General features: G+C 38.3%; 1 protein-coding gene across 2 annotated transcripts in view; it reads left to right on the forward strand.

Annotated features, from left to right (window-relative positions):
• LOC120525509 (cytochrome b5 reductase 4) overlaps positions 1-22,055 on the forward strand; it is a 90,203-nt gene that overhangs the window by 27,084 nt on the left and 41,064 nt on the right. For both annotated transcript variants that reach the window (XM_039747866.1, XM_039747868.1), the window contains exon 5: positions 11,917-11,961. In XM_039747866.1, the coding sequence (XP_039603800.1) occupies positions 11,917-11,961 (45 nt within the window). The remainder of the gene's footprint in view (positions 1-11,916; positions 11,962-22,055) is intronic.

Genomic DNA, 22,055 nt, shown 5'->3' on the forward strand with positions numbered 1-22,055 from the left:
CTCAATCTTATCCTTAATTTCCTTCCATTAATTTTCCTGTGATGCACTTCACTAACAAACATACCTCCTTAGTAGTTGTGTTTACCTCTGGCAGTAAACACCTCAGAAAAATGTAAGTTTAGGGCATCTGCTCTGTTTCAGAAGTAAAAGAAGCTCAGTATGCAGTTAGTTATCAATTAAAAAATAGACAAACAACATAGGGGAGCACAACTCCCCACAGGAGCAGAGAATGTGTGGGGGAGGAAAAAGAAACAAAGCAATCAGCCAAAAAAGACAGGTGCTGTTCAGGCTTTTAATTAAGCGTAGTGTCGCACGATAAGCAGATCACATGACAGAACAGCCGCAAGTAAACCCAGCAAGTAAGGGAGCAATGTGAAGGTAATCTATCAGCGTTTTTTAAGAAGGGGTTTTTGAAGAGTGTTTGTGTCTTCTAGGGGTGCGTTCAGCCCCCCCTGTTCACATGGGGCTGGCAGTGGTCATGAGCTGGCTGCTCAACGAATGTACGGCACTGACTGATCACCTCTTGCGTGCTCGCAAATGGCATTGGGAAATGAATACTGTATAGCCGGTTGTGACGGTTTAAGGGTTAAGAGAAACCAAGAAAACACAAGAACACTCAGCTGGAGATGCATCATAGTCAGTCAGCATCAAGGAGAAATGAAAAACGCTGTAGCGCTCCGGTGCCGCTAAGATTCACACCGTCGAGAAGACTGTGATTTATTTATTTATTCCGGGGACGCACCCAGCCTTAAACCCAACCCGCGCACACTCACAAACAGAGACAAAAACAAAGCAAACTGGTAATCAAACAGCAAATAAAGAATGTAATGAAAACAAATGAAATAAGAAAACAACGATACCACCCCTGTTCCCGTTACGGCGATTACACATTAAATACAACAAAGCACAAACAAAACACACACAGTAAATCATGAAAAAGTTCATGAAAAACGACAACGAATGAAATGTAATGATGAAAATAGATAGTCCAGAGATCTGCACGTGGAATGGGAATGTAAAGAAAGTCCTACTGCTAGGTCCTAAAATGGTGAAGACCGGTGAACTGGTTCAGGAGCACTTTTTTCTTTTCAGGATGGCCATGAATCCACTTATAGTCCTCATGTACACAGGCAGACGGCAGACAATCCAGACATACGAAACGATCCAGGACAAAATGAATAATTACAGGTAACTCAACTTACAAAAACTTTTTTTTTGCTTTTGGTCACCGGCCCCCTTTTTAAAAGCCGCATTTACATCCTTTAATGTAAACAGCCCCAGCACCCTCAGCAGAAGACCAATCAGAGCCACTGCAGGGTCTGCTGGGAGTTGCAGTTTCAAATTCATTGGCTACTTTCACCATCCCAAGCCGCAGTTTTCTCTACAGTTGCTTCCTGTTCTCTCTACAGTACAGTATTGCCACGAGAAAAGCCATAAAAATTGCGAAGGATACTTCGTAACAAGGATGCTTGAAAGTTTGTGAACCCTTTAGAATTTTCTGTATTTCTGCATAAATATGACCTAAAACATCAGATTTTTCAGTCAAGTCCTAAAAGTAGATAAAGAGAAACCAGTTAAACAAATGAGACAAAAATATACTTGGTCATTTATTAAGGAAAATGATCGAATAGTACATATTTATGAGTGGCAAAAGTATGTGAACCTTTTTTTTCAGTATCTGGTGTGACCCCCTTTGCAGTAATAACTGCAATTAAATATTTCCAGTAACTTTTGATAATACATGCACACTGGCTTGGAGGAATTTTAGCCCATTCCTCCGTAAAAAACAGCTTCAACTCTGGGATATTGGTGGGTTTCCTCACATTAACTGCTCGTTTCAGGTCCTTCCACAACATTTCAATTGGATTAAGGTCAGAACTTTGACTTGACCATTCCAAAACATTAACTTTATTCTTCTTTAACCATTCTTTGGTAGAACGACTTGTGTGGTTAGGGTCATTGTCTTGCTGCATGAGCCACCTTCTCTTGAGATTCAGTTCATGGACAGATGTCCTGACATTTTCCTTTAGAATTCTCTGATATAATTCAGAATTCATTTTTGCATCAATGAAGGCAAGCCGTCCTGTCCCAGATGCAACAAAACAGGCCCAAATCCATTATACTACCACCACCGTGTTTCACAGATGGGATAAGGTTCTTATGCTGGAATGCAGTGTTTTCTTTTCTCCAAACATAACTCTTTTCATTTAAACCAAAAAGTTCTATTTTGGTCTCATCTGTCCACAAAACATTCTTCCAATAGCCTGTTTTGTCCACATGATCTTTAGCAAACTGCAGATGAACAGCAATGCTTTTTTTGGAGAGCAGTGGCTTTCTCCTTGCAACCATGTCATGCACACCATTGTTGTTCAGTGTTCTCCTGATGGTGGACTCATGAACATGAACAATGTGCCAATGTGAGAGAGGCCTTCAGTCGCTTAGAAGTTACCCTGGGGTCATTTGTGACCTTGCTGACTATTACACGCCTTGCTGTTGGAGTGATCTTTGTTGGTCGACCACTCTTGGGGAGGGTAACAATGGTCTTAAATTTCCTCCATTTGTACACAATCTGTCTGACTGTGGATTGGTGGAGTCCAAACTCTTTAGAGATGGTTTTGTAACCTTTTCCAGCCTGATGAGCATCAACAACTCTTTTTCTGAGGTCCTCAAAAATATCCTTTGTTTGTGCCATGATACACTTCCAGAAACATGTGTTATGAAGAGCATAGTTTGATAGATCCCTGTTCTTTAAATAACACAGGGTGCCCACTCACACCTGATTGTCATCCCATTGATTGAAAACACCTGACTCTAATTTCACCTTCAAACTAACTGCTAATCGTAGAGGTTCACATACTTTTACCACTCACAAATATGTAATATTCGATCATTTTCCTTAATAAATTAATGACCAAGTCTAATATTTTTGTCTCATTTGTTTAACTGGTTTCTCATTATCTACTTTTAGGATTTGAGTGAAAATTTGATGGTGTTTTAGGTCATAGTTTTGCAGAAATATGGAAAATTCTAAACGGTTCACAAATTTTCAAGCACAACTGTATTTGCGGTTTCCGCTAACAATTATTAGTTAGGTTCTAAGGAAAAATCCGCAAATGACTGAGGCCGCAAACTCTGAACCATGACTTTGTGGGGGTCTACTGTATTGTACACGTCTTTAGCAACTGCTCCCCCATAAGTTTTAGTTTCTCTTGACACAGAAAAACCTTTTGATAGAGTAGAATATGAATACCTCTTTACTATTTTGTGAAAATGTGGGTGTTCTCTTGGCATTGTTACCTGGATCAAGTTCCTTTACTCAAGACCAAGAGTCTTTCTGTAAATTAACTATATAATCTCAGATTATTTTGGATTAAAACATGGAACTAGACAAGGCTGACCAATATCTCAAATTCTATTTGCACTGGTCATTTTTTTCTTTGTCAAAAGTAATAAATAAAAGGAGTTATAAGGTAAGGAGTGGTACACACTGGCAATATGGTTCAGTTCATCACTGACCAAAATGTATTGTTGTTGAATTTAATAAATGTGCTATATGATGTTTACATTATCTCTGGATTTACAATTAATCAGGAAAAAGAATTATTTTTCCAGTAAATCTGTTAGAACATAATAGATTAGAAGACTGTCTGCTGGCTGTTTCAAAACAGTTCAAGTATTTGGGAGTTAGAGTTACAAGGGAGCTTAAACATCTTTTTAAACATAATTTTTGTAGTTTGGTAGAATATGGATAGTCAGCTCTTCATCTCTATATGCAGGGCATAGTTAATATTATTGAAATGAGTATCCTTCTTAAACCTTTTCCTCTTTCAGAGTACTACAATAATTCTTCTTTTTTTTTTTTATAAAGCTTGTTTATATGGAAGGCAAAAACACAAATTATTAAAAAGTCAGTTAAAAGGTGGCATGGCGCTACCTGACTTTCAGTCATACCACTGGGTTGCAGATATACATAATATCAGACAATGGAAAATGAAAGTGTTGAAGATGCACTTTCATGGTTGGATTGGTAAAGGAAATTTTGTAAGAATTCCTCTTTGTATGTTCTTACCTGTGCCATTGTCATTAGTAATTATTGCCAAAATACTAGTAATCAGATTGGACTTCACTCACTCAAAGTATGGAACCATTGTTAATAAAAAAAAACAAAACACTTTAAGGTAAAGACATTTAAACAGGTTTATTTATCATATATAGGTTAACACAAGGTCAACATACAATGAAATGTGTATGACGAGAAAAAGAAGTCACTCAGCCTATTTCCAATAAAGCTAAAAAAAATAAAAAAAAAAATTACAAGTTAAAAATAGACTAGCAATATAAAATACAATGTGTATGTTTTAAAAGAAGTTATAGAGCAATATAAGTTGAATGAGCAGCAAGCACAAATTACAGTTATTGCACAGATAATGTTTTATAAAGTACAGATGCAAATTCCATAAAGTGCAGATGCATGTTCCAGTCCGTATTCCGAGTGTGTGCAGGTACAGTTTGTGTGTGAGTAGTGCAATGTAGGTGTGATGTATGTGGATGTTCAGGTGTTGCTGTTGAGTCGAATGACCTGGTGGTAAAAACTGTTCTTAAGTCTTATAGTCCGAGCAGCCAGACTCCTGTATCGTCTGCCAGACGGTAACAAGGAGAACAGCTGGCGTGCTGGATGGCTGTGGTCCTTTATGATGCTGCTTGTCTTACGCAAGCACCAATGGAGGTAAATGTCTTCAATGGCAGGGAGACTCTTGCCCGTGATGTGCTCTACTGCCTTCACCATTCTCTGTAGTGATTTCTGGCTGCTGGCAGAGCAGCTCCCATACCAGACGGTAATGCAGCCCGTCAGCAGACTCTCGACCACACGATGTTGGCATTCATGCCAAACTTCCTCAGCCTACTCAGGAATTAAAGCCGCTGGCGAGCTTTCCTGACCACCGTGTCTATGTGAAGGGTCCACGAGAGATCCTCGGTGATGTTTACTCCGAGGAACTTAAAGCTGTTAACCCTTTCAACTTCTACGCCGCTGATGTAGATGGCCTGGTGTTCTCCACCTTGCTGTTTCCGATAGTCCACGATCATCTCCTTGCTTTTGCTGACGTTAAGAGATAAGTTGTTATCCAGGCCCCAATTACTCAGTGCCAGCACCTCCTCTCTGTAGGCCGTCTCATCATTGTCAGTGATAAGGCCTATGATGGTTGTGTCGTCTGCAAACTTGATGATGGTGTTTGTGCCATGTTTTGCAACATAGTCGTGGGTGAACAAGGAATACAAGAGGGGGCTAAGCACACAGCCCTGTGGCGCTCCTGTGTTTAAAATGAGTGATTTGGACGTGTGTTTGCCGACTCTCACCACTTGAGGCCTGTTTGTGCGGAAAGAGAAAATCCATCTACAGATGGTCATCCCCAACCCAAGGTCGTCAAGCTTCAAGAAGAGTTTTGAGGGGATGATGGTGTTGAATGCCGAGCTGTAATCTATAAACAGCATTCTTACATATGTATTTCTTCTTTCCAGGTGAGTGAAGGCAGTAGTTGTTAGTGCAGTGGCATCCTCTGTAGATCTGTTTGCTCTGTAAGCAAATTGGAGAGGATCCAGCATGTCGGGGAGGGAGGAGCAATTGTGACCTTTGACCAGTCGCTCGAAACACTTGGATCAAGTTTTTCAAAGCAACTCTCAAAAGATCTGAAAACAAAGATTGTTCATTATCATGGTTTAGGGGAAGGCTACAAAAAGCTATCTCAGAGGTTTAAACTGTCAGTTTCAACTGTAAGGAATGGAATCAGGAAATGGAAGGCCACGAGCACAGTTGCTGTTAAACCAACCCAGGTCTGGCAGGCCAAGAAAAATACAGGAGCGGCATATGTGCAGGATTGTGAGAATGGTTACAGACAACCCACAGATCACCTCCAAAAACCTGCAAGAACATCTTGCTGCAGATGGTGTATCTATACGTCATTCTACAATTTTGCACAATTTGCACAAAGAACATCTGTATGGCAGGGTAATGAGAAAGAAGCCCTTTCTGCACTCACGCCACAAACAGCGTTGTTTGTTGTATGCAAGTGCTCATTTAGACAAGCCAGATTCATTTTGGAACAGAGTGCTTTGGACTGATGAGAAAAAAATTGACTTATTTGGTCATAACAAAAAGCACTTTGCATGGCGGAAGAAGAACACCGCTACCTACTGTCAAATTTGGTGGAGGTTCCATCATGCTGTGGGGCTGTGTGGCTAGTTTAGGGACAGGGGCTCTTGTTAAAGTCAAGGGTCAGATGAATTCAACCCAATATCAACAAATTCTTCAGGATAATGTTAAAGCATCAGTCAGAAAGTTGAAGTTCCACAGGGGTTGGATATTCCAACAAGACAATAACCCAAAACGCAGTTCAAAATCTACAAAGGCATTCATGCAGAGGGAGAAGTACAATGTTCTGGAATGGCCGTCACAGTCCCCTGACTTGAATATCATCGAAAATCTATCGGATGATTTGAAGCAGGCTGTCCATGCTCGGCAGCCATCAAATTGAACTGAACTGGAGAGATTTTGTATGGAAGAATGGTCAAAAATACATCCATCCAGAATCCAGACACTAATCAAAGGCTATAGGAAGTGTCTAGAAGCTGTTATATTAGGAAAAAGGAGGCTCAACTAAGTATTATCTCTGATGGGGTGCCCACATTTATGCACCTGTCTAATTTTATTATGATGCATATTGTATATTGTCTGTTAATCCAATAAACTTAATGTCACTGCTGAAATACTACTGTTTCCATAAAGCATGTCATATATTAAAAGGAAGTTGCTACTTTGAAAGCTCAACGAATGATAAACAAAAATCCAAAGCATTAAGAGGTGTTCCCAAGCTTTTTCATATGACTGTAGCATTGTACTAAACCAGATAAATAAGTAAAGAAGAGTAAGATTGTAAATTCAGAGAAAAAAGCTTAACAGACAACATAATTGATGGTCTAGCACACTCACACAGGTTACATGAGCATCTTGACATAGAGGTAAACTGAAAGAAGAGTAGTAAAGTCAGGTAGAACTAAAAGCTTTCCTGAACAGTTAAGCTTTGAGTTGTTTTTTAAAAGAATTAATAGAATCAGCTGATCTAATTAATTTCAGTAGGTCATTCCAGAGTCTGGGCACTATACAGCTGAAGGCCCTGTCACCCATGGAGTGTAGATTGTACAACTAGATTGTCAGAATCCTAGGACCTTAGTGGGCAGACAGGCACATAGTGATGGAAAAGGTCACTGATGTAGTTTGGCACAAGGTCGTTTAAGGTTTTGTAGGCTATTAGTAGAATTTTATATTCAATCCTGTAAGATGCAGGGAGCCAGTGAAGGTGAAGCAGGATGGGTGTTATGTGCTCGCTACTGCTGGTCGTGTAAGGACTCTTGCAACCGAGTTTTGAATGAGCTGGAGCTGTGATAAAAGATTAGAAGGGGCACCTGCCAGTAAGGAATTACAATAAACGATGTGGGATGTAATAAAAGCATGGACAAGTTTTCTCTGCATTAGAAAAGGAGAAGAAGGAGTGAACACGTGATATGTTGCGGAGGTGAAAGTAAGAATGTTTCTTAGTGTGATTTATGTGGACGGAATAATAAAGGTAGGAATTAAAAATGACACCAAGATTCTTTGCAGTAGAGGCAGGTCTGATGAGATCACTGCCAAGATTGACTGGGAATGAGTTCATTTTTTTAAGTTGCACTTTAGTCCCAATTTGCAGGAGTTCAGTTTTGTTGCAATTTAAATTTAAAGAGTTCTGCTCCATCCAGGTTTTAATTTCAGTTAGGCAAGTTGTGAGCTGAAAAAGCTCTGATGAAGTTCGACTTTTAACATTGAAATAGAGTTGAGTGTCATCTGCATAAAGATGATAACCCAGTCCAAAGCTATGAATAATATGGCCAAGGGGAGGCATATAAATACAGAAAAGCAGAGGACCAAGGACAGAACCCTTTGGAAGTCCTTGTATGACTGGCGCTGTGCTGGACCTGCTGTTGCCAAGACTAACAAACTCTTGCCTATCAGTCAGATAGGACTTGAACCACTAGAGGGCAGTGCCAGAGATACCCAGCATGTTCTCCATTCTGGACAGTAGAATGTCATGTCTGACAGTGTCAAATGCTGCACTGAGGTCTAACAGAATTAATATGCTGGTTTGTCCAGAGTCTGCTGCCATAAGAAAATCATTGATTACCTGTAGCAGAGCAATTTCACAGCTGTGCTGTACTCTGAAACCAGACTGAAAGGGTTCCATCAAATTATTAGAAGTGAAGTAGTTGGTGAGTTGGGAAACTACAACACACTCAAGAACTTTTGACAGAAAAGGTAAGTGGGAAATAGGCCGAAAATTGTTAAGATTGTCAGCATTATGACCAGGCTTTTTTAGCATGGGGGTTACAGAAGCGGTTTTAAAAGTGAGCGGCACAAAGCCAGGGTCAAGAGATGAGTTTATTATTGTTGTAATAGTCAGGATTATGGCATGAAGGCAGGATTTAAGTAGTGTGGTGGGGATGGGGTCCAGTACACAAGTAGTCGGCCTCATCTTACAAAGCAGGTCATTAACAAAAGCAGATGTGACTGGTGAGAACTTAGAGAAGGAGCTGAATGGAGTGGGAAAACAGGAAAAGATATAAACAGATGATGTATTTATGTTAGTTGAATTATTTAGATCTTTAATTTTATTACAGAGGAATTTCTCACAGACTTCAGTAGAAGAGGTAGTTGGGGCAGATGCGGGTTGGAGTAGTTTATTAACTACGTAGAGGGTTATCGTGGCCACTTTCTATTATTCTGCCATAATGGGTGTTCTTGTCATTAGTTAATGTTTCCCTGTAAGCTCTTTGGTGGTCAAAGAAAGCCTGGATGTGCACAGTGAGGCCAGACTTACGTGACATTCTCTCAAGGTGTCGGACAGCTGCTTTTATATATCACAATTCTGAATTCTACCAAGGAGCTGAAAGCTTAAAGGAAACCTCCTTATGTTTTAAAGGAGTTGTTTTATCTAATGCTGAATGAAGGGTTGTATTATAGTGGTCAACAAGACTATCTAGCGTTGATGGAATAGGTTACAGTAAAAGATCAGAAATGGATCCAGAAAGGATAGAGGGACAGATATTTTTAAGGTTTCTGTAAGAAATTTGTTGTTTACAGGTAAGAGGAGGGAGAGGTAATGAGACAGTGAAAAGTACTGCTTTATGGTCAGAGAGTCCCAAATCAGTGCTGTTAAGTGTTGGCAACAGATAGTCCAGAAGTACAAATCAGATTCAATATATGACCACCAGAGTGGGTGGGAAAATCAACATGTTGTGTCAAGTCAAAACAGTCCAGTAAGGATAAGAATTCATTTCTCAGTTTAGATGTAGTAGTGTCAATATGGATGTTGAAATCTCCAAGAAGAATGACTCTCTTGGAAAAGGAACTTAAGTGGGGTAATAGTTCAGTCAGATCAGATAAGAGGGATGCATTGTATTTTGGAGGATGATTAAGAACAATGAGTAAGACAGGACCTGATTCTGTTATTAATTTAAGAGCCAGACACTTGAAAGACAATGGATAATCATTTGGGATTCTTTTGATGTTTAATTCCACTCTGACAATTACAGCAAGTTCTCCACCTTATCTTGAGCTATGAGGCTCTGTGAGGAAAGTGTAACCAGGTGGTGATGCCTCCGAGAGAGACATGAATTCTTTTGGTTTTTGCCAAGTCTCTGTTAAACACAGCATATCAAGTTTGGTGTCAATGATGAATTCTGACAGCACCAGTGCTTTGCCATTAAGAGATCTTGAATTAAACAATGCAATATAAGTTGATACTTCTTTTTGCACAGAGCTGTGACCAGAGTTTATTTTCACATACTGTAAATTTGGCACACTAGCACTTCTATTTCCAGGGCCATGAGTAGAATGGCATATTCCTGTGCCAATGCTGCCTGTGATCTTTTCATTCGCAGCCCAGCGGTGGCGGTGACCTGACCCGCGATGTACATATTTCATGCGCCACAAAACACCAGTGTCTTTTAGGATATTCCAGTCAGACCATTTGCTCTTTACAAACTCTTTAATATGAAGCAGTTTGTCACGAGAGTATTTTAGCATGATACTGTGCAATACTTCGATAGCAAAGCAGCAGAAAGCATAGCAGGAGGAGGTAGAAGGATTTGGAGGTTCCAACATACAGCCACAAACAAGTAACGCTGCGTATTACAGGGATGATCACCCCAGAGCCACAAGCCATGTGGGTGTGAACATTAGATCCATTCTTAGTCATAAAGCATAATAAAATTAATCGAGAGCAGAACAGCATTGCAACTATAATCAAAGAGACAGATCATCCCAGGCTCCTAGATCGGCAGGTACAAAAAAATGTTCATAGGTCTTGTCCCGTGATCCACAGATTCAGTTGTTCCCAGTTAAGGTAAAGTCCGTAAAAATTAATTCAAATCCATACAATTTAAGTCAGCTGCATCCACGAAATATACGTACAATAAAGAAATTAAACAAACATAAAAAAGTGCAGGATTAAGGCACATTTTACGAAAATTGTTGTTAACAGGGAGGAGCGACAATTGCATGCATGCGCCAGCATCCCCTCCTCTGTAGTAATACCTTGTCATACAATATTGTATCAACAAGCGTAATAAGCAGATACACCCATTATTACAGATGTGTTTGGACTGTCTGAGAAGAAACAGAAAAATATTTCCTAAACTGCATTGTTAGTGTGTTAACTGCTTGTGCTCAACTGGAGGAATCCTAATGTATGTGCCAAAACTCAATGGGAAATTTGTATATTATCTAAACGTACAAGCATTCCAATGTTTAATGCATGATACTGTACAAGACTTCTTTAGGTTTTGGCAACAGTGTTATTCTTAAATAAGTCATTTCATTGGCTAACTGAGTAGATCACAATATACAAACCTTTGAGGCAGCTCAGGCCCCTTCTTCAGGCAAGGTGTAATAAAGAAACTGGAGTTGCCTGTGTTTATATACACACCAGGAAAAAACCACAATACCAGAACCTTTACATGAGACATTTTAGTGTCAAATATTAACAGACCTCTCAAACCTAAGATTCATTTAGCAAGAGAAGATAACAGTGCATGAGCAAGATCTTCTGATAAGATAACTGTCCATTCTACTAGCAGCAGCCCTGCTAAGCTCCTATTGTTTTAATTAATATGAAGTTGTATAGCATACTGGACCTTTTTTTTTTTTACTAATGTGCTGTCTGTTTTGAGTGAAGGTGAGGTTTTTAAATGTGGTTTATGATTACAAATGTCATTTGATTTTGTGATATATGTGATTGATTGTATATCTAATGAAACATGTTTACATTTTTAATTTTGCTTCACTGAAACTTATTTTTGCTTGTCACATCATAACTCTTCTTTTGTAGTGTGAATTTTTGGAACTTGTAATGAGAAGTCAAGCAAAATGACACCTTTTATTGGCTAACTAAAAAGATTACAATATGCAAGCTTTCGAGGCAACTCATGCCCCTTCTTCAGGCAAGATGTAGTGTTTCCTGAAGAAGGGGCCTGAGTTTCCAGGAAAGCTTTCATATTGTAATCTTTTTAGTTAGCCAATAAAAGGTGTCATTTTGCTTGAATTCTCACTGCATTCGTAATGGCTAACACAGTACAACACCCTAGTAATACTGGTACTTGTAAAATATTTTTAGACAAAAAAAATGGAAAGATTACATAATACAGTATGTGCAAATTATAGACCCTAATTCTACCCTCGATTTTTAATTTTGTACCAGTTGAATTAAGAATCTTGAGGTGTAACTGTTTTTTACATTTCATATGTGTTCAGTAAGGTTAATGTGCATTTTATGACAATATGAAGTAAAGAATATTTTTTGAGCAATTTCTGACGTTTCACATTTTTTTCAGTTTCAGATAGCCACTTGAGCATGAAAGGAAAGCCAGTAGGCAATGGTAGGTTATTCAAAATATTTCCTATTAACATTCTAAATGGGCTGGAGTAATTTAAAAAATGGATATAGTTTCCATTGCTTCAGTTATTTAGGTTAGCTGATAGAAACCTAGGCTAATGGATGTTTTACCTTGTTCTTCTTTATATTGCCTTGTTTAAAGATTATGAACATTAAAATAATTATTATATTCAAATGCATTTCTTATATATGTACAATGGCTGAGATGGAAAAATAGATGGTCCTTTTACAATGTGAACAATAATGGAATAACAGTAACACTGAGCACTGAGAAGGACAACTAGCTTTTTGTTGAGAAAATTATGCAACATTGTAAGAATCTTTGTTAATTAACATATATATAAAGATTGCTTATTCACACAGTGCAATACTCCAATTATCTTCTTTTTTTTGGTATATTGATTAATTTTTTATTAAGCCTTCCTTTTACCAAAAGCAAAAGTAATCTTTTCAGTTTTTTTTATTTTGGTAATACAGATGCAATGAACATTTCTGGTATTACCAGAAATGATAATATATTTGTTTTCTTCAGTATGAAATTGGTACACAGCTATATTTGTGTTTTTCTACTGATGCTCACAGATTTATGAACTACTTACTTGGTTGAATACATGACATCTTGTGGTTTTTGCATTAAATCTGGATAAAGCTATTTTTTTTGTTTTGAAAACCCCAGAGAAAGGATATACTGTGTATACTCCCATCTTTGGCACAATATTACATTAAAAAATAAAGTAATTTTCACAGCGATGTAAGTAAGTTTTATAATGACGTCTGTAAAATGTCTATACATGACTTATGTAATATCTCCATAATCTTCTGTTGTCTCTCAGCTGCTGCCAAGTAAGAAACATTGTGTCATCTTGACTGGGTTGCTGTAATGTTCTCTTGCTTGACCTCAAGATCCATTTAACTAAATTTCAAGTTTAGAATGTTGCTAGAAGCCTTATATGTACAAGAATAAGGGGTTATTATTATTCCAGCATCTGTTCCTTGTTTGCCTGTATTTTTACAATGTTAAGATTCTTTTTTTTAATTACTTCATTATCTTGTTTCTGCCGTGCCTTTTGTCAAACTCTACCCAAGATATCACATGCATTTTTTAAAACAGTGGCTTTCTCTTTTCCACTTTCCCATAAGGCTATATATCTGGTGAAGCACAGACAAAAAAGCAGCATTGTTCCTCCCTGGTTCTTTTAAATTATCTTTATGAGCATAAACAGAGCAAAATAAAAATTGTGCCACAATGCTTATAAATACAAAATCTGTCTTCTACATAATGAAACATTTTTTAAAAGGCAGAATATTCAAAAGAAGCATGTTTTGTTTGTTTAATTTGTTAAAGCATTTATATAAGCCATTTCTCTTTCTAGGCTTGTATTATTGTCACCAGATTATATACCATTATCTACTGTGCCAGTGTGTTTTTTTTTTTTGCTTTTTTTCTAAATTTCCAACACCAATTTGCAAAAGCACTACATTTGTTGTTTGCCTTTTTAATGCATTATGATGGTGTGCTGTGTGTAACTTAACTGTATGAAGTTAAGTTTGATTTTATTGTCTGTTGCACAGCAGCTTCAAAGGGGACTTGCATCACAATAAAGAGCTTAAAAGCAAAACATTTCAAGGAAATATGAAAAACACTGTTGTTCTTCCACAATATAAAAACATTAAGCTGGTTATACTGATGACTCTAAATTGTCTGTGTAAGACAGGGTATCCTTGTATCAGAGTGTTCTCAGATAGACAGATTCTGATTCTAGATTCTTTTCTGCCATACACGTAGTGCTACCAGGATAAACCTGCAATTTATATCAACTTAGAAGGCATTTAACACCTGAAAAAAACAAACATACATGGAAAATACCAAGCTGGAAGTAAAAATTTAGTGAAGTTCTGCTAAATCACTATTTTAAAAATATTAGCACATTAGACCAGCTAAATGTGATGCAAAGTCAGATTAATTCATTATGAACCTTCATTAAATCATTATGAATTTGCACCTGTGCACGCCATAAATTACTACTTTAACACATTTAACTGTAAAAGTATCACTCCACAAATCTCTTGAGCTGTCTATGAACCTAAGTTGCAAGAATCCTGTAATTGTTTTTTTACCTTACAGTATATGCTTGTTTTTAACTCTCTATGGTTTTCTTGTTCTGAGCAAATGGCTATATTTTGAGCTCTTATAATATTGGTTATGTATGCAGAGTATACCGTTGAATTTAGCAGGTGTGTTAGGAGTTTATGGTGACGAGTGGCTTTTGCTCATGCCCCTGCACATGCCCCTGCCCCTGCATTTGGAGTGAATGGCAAATTGTAGAACAATATCTACTATGTAGAGTACATTGGTAATTCAAGGCTTAGCAACAGTTCATACAGGTAATAATGTTATGTAATGCTTTATGAATAAAAGTGCTGTCTGTTGTCTGTTATTATTCACAGTTTAATCCGATTCAGTTCTGAAGTACGTTTAAAGAGGTATGAATTGACTGTTTAAGCACAGATAGAAGGCTATGATTCTACAAGTAACAATGCTGCAATAGTGATCAGTCATATATGTTCAAGGAAATAAAACTGCCTGTTGGTTAGTTACAATCTTATTACTTTAGTCTGTAGGGTGCACTTTCTAACCAAAAAGTTACAAAAATTAATTACACAAAATGTAGCATGGGGCGAGGGGATATTATAAAAAGTAGATAATACAATCAACAGAGGAAAAAAAAAAAAAATACCTTTTGCTTAGTAGACCTTTCCAAAGAGATTATTTCCCTTGGCTAACCAATCGGGGGCATACATTTATAGTCCACCGTGTAATCAAGCACAAAACACACTGTCCAAAGCTTTTCAACCTTTCTAACCGTTTCTGGCTTCTCTTCCTACCACTGCTGAACATCTGCTCCACCTGCTATTGTCGTGGAGAAAACTTTTTCAGAAAAAACATACAGTCTCCAGATAGGCAGTCAGAATGCTGTAGACTTTATTGTAGGGCACATAAAGCCTGTCTCAGTTCAATGAAGTGAGTGAGCCCTGTGCTCAGGGTGAGCCTCATATTTATTACAATTCTTATATCAAAATATCACTGCTTCACACTGTTTCTTATCATCGGCTTCATATGGTTTCTCCATACCTTTTCTCGTAACAATCACCCACTCTTATAGATTTTATCATATCTATAACCTTGCCTTGTAGACTTTCCCATAACAATCTCCGTCCCAGTAGACCTTCTAATAACAATTTCATTCGTAATCTACACTCTCATAACAGCCACTTTGACTCAAAGGACATATTTACCACCTGGAGGTGAGCATCATCCAATTACCTCTCCCTTCATTCTCATGTTCCTAATCCTGGGCAGTTAAGGATTGATGGCCTTTTGGTTAATCAGTTCTCATCATTAAGTTGAAATCAGGGGAACCCACATGTGAAAACTGGACCAGCCATTTAATAATTACTTGTTGCACTAACATCCTAAAGGCTAAAATCATAGGCAGTTGTGCCAGTAAGCGATAACATGCAGCTTCACTGATAATGGCTAAGCTGCAGATGGCCTTGAACAGACAAGCATGGTGCATCTTGACTTCTTGGAAGAAAGGAAAAATACAAGCTTTTAACAGTTGCTCTTATAAAGCTTAAAGCTAGCTAGTTTAATACATTTTGCTGTAACTTGATTTGTTACTATAATGATTCAAAAAGAAGCATTGACATACAGTATAAGCTTAAATGCTGTCTAAAATATATATACATGCTGATGTGAAAACCTGCACAAACAGGCAGTTGTGCTGTCTCTGACTTGCCAACGCTGGGGCTGAGCTGCTAGGAATGAAAACAGGTGGCCTTAGGCTCACAGGCATCTGCTTATAAGTGAGAAAAAAACCCTATCCTATAATAATCAACTCTTAAACTCATATAGTTCAAGCTAGCTAACACAATGCATTTTGCTTTAACTCAGTCGCCTAAGGTATTGATAAGCCTTAATATATAAATGTGAATGCCATCTGAAATGTACATGAGAGCTTGTTTTGTTTTCTTAAAAAGTAACGGCCAGTGAATGCTTGTGGAAGCTTGTTTAATCTGCTGTTTAGTCTTCTGTCAGTCGGAACCTTCAGCAGCCGTGTTCCCAAAACAAAAGTCAGCTTGCTCAGTTCCTGCAGAGAACACAATGTCCTTGACTCACAGAAGTTCAAAACAAAGCAAGTGAAAAGACAGGCAGGCTGCAGAAGACAGGGCCCAGCGGCCCTTATGCTAAAATAAATGGTGACCTTTTAAGCTGCTTTAGGCATAAGCTTTTAATAGCTAATAGAACTAAAACTAATAATAAGGCACATTGATCCTTAATTTAAATTCTCAGTACTATAAGTTTAGCTGCATTAAAATTTAAAGGAGCATATAGCCTCCTCCAGGGATTACTTCCAGATTGAGGTTCTGGTCACTTCCAGGATCAGGATTGCTTTATGAAACTTCTGAGGCTGCCCTAATAAAACTCCAAACCAGCCCTGTATATGCCTGTTTAATGTAATACATAGCACAAGGCTTTGCAATCTGTAGTGCACCTCCCTGCTGCAAACTAGTGAGCTAGGGCAGTGGTCCCCAACTTTTTTAACACCAAGGACCACTTTACTAGAAGCAAATTTTTCTAGAGATCAGTTTGGGGTGGGTTCGTAGAGCAGTTTTATGCTCAATGTACATTACATTTCTATTATTATTGAGTTATAATATCATAATAGAAATTATACAGCTTACCATAGTGCAGAATCAGTGGGCGTTCCAGCAACCAGACAATCCCATCTGGGGACGATGGAAGACAGTGACACGCGAAGTGTGTTGCTTATCTTCAGTCTACTCCGTAATCTCGTTTTGGTTGCTGTCACTGCAGAAAACGCTGCCTCACAAAGATAGGATGTTGGAAATGGAAGCAGCTTCAATAGCTTCTTTCGCGTTATTTTAATCTTCTCCTGTCTACAAGTTATCCAACCCGCTATATCCTAACTACAGGGTCACGGGGGTCTGCTGGAGCCTTTCCCAGCCAACACAGGGCACAAGGCAGGAAATAAACCTCAGGCAGCACGCCAACCCACCACAGGGCACACACACACACACACCAAGCACACATTAGGGACAATTTAGGATCGCCAATGCACCTAACCTACAGGTCTTTGGACTGTGGGAGGAAACCCATCCAGACACGGGGAGAACATGCAAACTCCATGCAGGGAGGACCCAGGAAGTGAACCCGCTATGAGTGTCGCTGTGATACATATATATAGCAAAATACCCGCGCTTCGCAGCGATGTCGTGTCTTAAAGAAGTTATGAAAAAGAAAAGGAAACATTTTAAAAATAATGTAACATGATTGTCAAAGTAATTGTTTTGTGTATTTGGTGGCAGCGTCACAAAGTTGTTTTCGTCTACCTGCATCAGAAAATGTACCACGACATCTGACACGCCTCCTTTTTACTGTTTTCTCACAGCTTGGATTGCTGCTATCATAATGGGTTTGAGTCTACATATATATATATCTGTACTAATAAAAGGCAAAGCCCTCACTGACTGACTGACTCACTGACTCATCACTAATTCTCCAACTTGCCGTGTAGGTAGAAGGCTGAAATTTGGCAGGCTCATTCCTTACAGCTTCCTTACAAAAGTTGGGCAGGTTTCATTTCGAAAATTCTACGCATAATGGTCATAACTAGAAGCTATCTTTCTCCATTTACTGTAATAGAGTTGAGCTCGAAAGCCGTGGGGGGCGGAGTTTCGTGTGACATCATCACGCCTCCCACGTAATTACACAGTACGTGAAAACCAGGAAGAGCTCCAAAAGCGCTTAAGAAAACATGCATTATATAATTAAGAAGGCAGCGAAACAATTAGAAGCGAGCGAGTGACATATAAAACCATATTCAGCGGCTCACGTGAACTGACGAAGTGCGCAGACAAAAATCAACAGTTCCAAAGAGTGCTGAACAAAAACCAAATTACACTGCTAGGCTCAAATAGATAAACCACACGCCGTGGCACAATAATAGAGGCTTCGCCTCTAGCACCGACGTCCAAGGTTCGATTCCTGAGAGGGGATGCCCTGAGTATGTACGCATGCATTTTTATTCATTTTAACTTCGCATCCCCTTGGTTTGAGACGTATGAAAAATATGCGGTTAACGCAGAAAGACAGATCACCAATTGAAGCTTTATGAATAATGGATACTTTATTCGCGATCAATGATTGTTTTGGTAAATCCATACTCAGTGTATTCATTAGATGAACAGTAAAAAAGTAAGAGCAAGGGGAGGGTAACTTATTGAGGCACGCAGGCAAAACCACAATAGCACACGGGCTCGATGAACTGTAGTGCGCGTCAACTTGATCTGACTTGCACGATCACATTCGAAAAAATATCAGGCCCGGCGTGTAATTAAATCCGGCCCGCGAGATCATTTTATATACTGTATTATTGTTATTAATGGCCTGGGGAGATGAAGCGCTGGTAACACAATAAACTACAGATCCCATAATGCAGCGCTTCAGCTGCCTTGCCGACTTACGCGTTAATCAAGTCTAGCTTATGATGCTGCAAGTTATTGCGGCTAGCCCACCGATGCCAAGAGAAAAGGTGATTCTGAACATAGAGCCTTTAAAAACCGATGGGAGGCTGAGTATATGTTTACTGACATTGCCGGTAAACCCGTGTGTCTCATTTGTGGAGCTAATGTGGCTGTAATTACAGAATTTAATCTAAGACAGCACTATGACACAAAACATCAAGATAACCTGAAAGACCTGAATGCAATGCACAAGATACAGAAAGCAAAAGAGTTAAAGAAGAATCTGACACTTCAGCAGACGTTTTTACCCGTGCAAAATCACAAAGTGATTTCAAGTGAAGCTACTTTTATGGGAGACACAAATGCACCAGTGCAACTTGCCCCACTTTCCCTGTTGCCAAGTAATGTTGAACCAAGTCGGCTGCGGTGTTCCCAAATACGCATTTTGCTGATAAACTGAGCGCACTGCGCACTGAGTTCGCACGGCGCTTTGGTGTCTTTGAAGAACAAAAAAAGAATTTGTATGTATGTATATATATGTTTATATGTGTGTGTGTGTGTGTATATGTATATATGTAGATATGTACAAACCGGATTCCAAAAAAGTTGGGACACTATACAAATCGTGAATAAAAACTGAATGCAATGATGTGGAGGTGCCAACTTCTAATATTTTATTAAGAATAGAACATAAATCACGGAACAAAAGTTTAAACTGAGAAAATGTATCATTTTAAGGGAAAAATATGTTGATTCAGAATTTCATGGTGTCAACAAATCCCAAAAAAGTTGGGACAAGGCCATTTTCACCACTGTGTGGCATCTCCCCTTCTTCTTACAACACTCAACAGTCGTCTGGGGACCGAGGAGACCAGTTTCTCAAGTTTAGAAATAGGAATGCTCTCCCATTCTTGTCTAATACAGGCCTCTAACTGTTCAATCGTCTTGGGCCTTCTTTGTCGCACCTTCCTCTTTATGATGCGCCAAATGTTCTCTATAGGTGAAAGATCTGGACTGCAGACTGGCCATTTCAGTACCCGGATCCTTCTCCTACGCAGCCATGATGTTGTGATTGATGCAGAATGTGGTCTGGCATTATCTTGTTGAAAAATGCAGGGTCTTCCCTGAAAGAGATGACGTCTGGATGGGAGCATATGTTGTTCTAGAACCTGAATATATTTTTCTGCATTGATGGTGCCTTTCCAGACATGCAAGCTGCCCATGCCACACTCACTCATGCAACCCCATACCATCAGAGATGCAGGCTTCTGAACTGAGCGTTGATAACAACTTGGGTTGTCCTTGTCCTCTTTGATCCAGATGACATGGCGTCCCAGATTTCCAACAAGAACTTTGAATCGTGACTCGTCTGACCACAGAACAGTGTCCATTTTGCCACACTCCATTTTAAATGATCCCTGGCCCAGTGACAACGCCTAAGCTTATGGATCTTGTTTAGAAATGGCTTCTTCTTTGCACTGTAGAGTTTCAGCTGGCAACGGCGGATGGCACGGTGGATTGTGTTCACTGACAGTGGTTTCTGGAAGTATTCCTGAGCCCATTCTGTGATTTCCTTTACAGTAGCATTCCTGTTTGTGGTGCAGTGTCGTTTAAGGGCCCGGAGATCGCGGGCATCCAGTATGGTTTTACGGCCTTGACCCTTACGCACAGAGATTGTTCCAGATTCTTTGAATCTTCGGATGATGTTATGCACAGTTGATGATGATAGATGCAAAGTCTTTGCAATTTTTCGCTGGGTAACACCTTTCTGATATTGCTCCACTATCTTTCTGCACAACATTGTGGGAGTTGGTGATCCTCTACCCATCTTGGCTTCTGAGAGACACTGCCACTCTGAGAAGCTCTTTTATACCCAATCATGTTGCCAATTGACCTAATTAGTGTTTATTGGTCTTCCAGCTCTTCGTTATGCTCAAATTTACTTTTTCCAGCCTCTTATTGCTACTTGTCCCAACGTTTTTGGGATTTGTTGACACCATGAAATTTTGAATCAACATATTTTTCCTTTAAAATGATACATTTACTCGGATTAAACGTTTGATCTGTCATCTACGTTCTATTACCAATAAAATATTGACATTTGCCATCTTCACATCATTGCATTCAGTTTTTATTCCCAATTTGTTTAGTGTCCCAACTTTTTTGGAATCCGGTTTGTATGTATAAATATGTTTATATATATATATATATATATATATATATATATATATATATATATATATATATGTGTGTGTGTATGTATTTGTGTGTATATATATGTGTGTATATATATATATATATATATATATATATGTGTGTGTGTGTATATATATGTGTATATATGTATGGATATGTATATATATATGTTTATGTGTGTATATATACTGTATGTGTATATATATATATATATATATATATATATATGACAGCAACACTCATCACTCACAACAATGACAAAACAATTACATTGACAATCATGTTACGTTATTTTCAAAATGTTTCCTTTTCTTTTCATTACTTCTTTAACACACTACTTTTCAGCTGCAAAGCGCAGGTATTTTGATATATATATATATATATATATATATACTGTATATGCCAGCAACACTCATGACAATGACAAAACAATTACATTGTCAATCGTGTTACGTTTTTATTAAATTGTTTCCTTTTCTTTTTCATTACTTCTTTAACACACTACTCTCCAAGTAAGCTGGTATTTTGCTAGTATATATATATACATATATATACACACACATACATACATACATACATACATACATACATACACACACACAAATTATATATATATATGTGTGTGTGTGTATGTATGTATGTGTGTGTGTGTGTGTGTGTGTATATATATATATATATATATATATATATATATATATACACATACATACATATATATACACATACATATACTTGTGTGTATGTTTGTATGTGTCTATATGTGTGTGTATAGCTTTGGTCACTGAGTGCAAGGGAAAAATAATAAAATATAGTCTATAAGTTATTAAACAGTAAAACATTAACGTTTTAAGAAGTACAGGTACATTGAGCACTAATGGAGTGGATGCGGGTAAACTATATTTTAAAGACTGTGTAACACAACAGGTAAGTAGTACTAACAGCAGCTAAAATGTATATGGATTATCTCTCGGTAGTAGATCCCTTTTGAAAGGCACAACACAACGGCTGTGGTATAGAAATTAAATTTTCTGTGTGAACGTTCAAATTTCTGCCTCTGGTAATGTGCCTTACCGGCATTAGCAGCAATTAAAGAAAATTAGTTTTGTGTCCTCTGCAGTGTTAAGAGAGAAAGGCTTTGGTTTAGGAAAAAAGGTGTAAAGAAAGGAGAGTTGCCTTTTTCTTTTATATAGTATAGAGAGATGTGTTCGCTGACGATATGATCGCCTTTTGGGGACAGTCGCAGTGGGTCTTGTGTAGACTGGTGAGACATCCCTGCCATTAATCGGCTGTGATGGCACTGTCAGTCCTCCACTCGTGTGCGTGTCTTCATAA

The sequence above is a fragment of the Polypterus senegalus genome, chromosome 3 (genome assembly GCF_016835505.1).
Source record: "Polypterus senegalus isolate Bchr_013 chromosome 3, ASM1683550v1, whole genome shotgun sequence".
Taxonomy (NCBI): Eukaryota; Metazoa; Chordata; class Cladistia; order Polypteriformes; family Polypteridae; genus Polypterus; species Polypterus senegalus.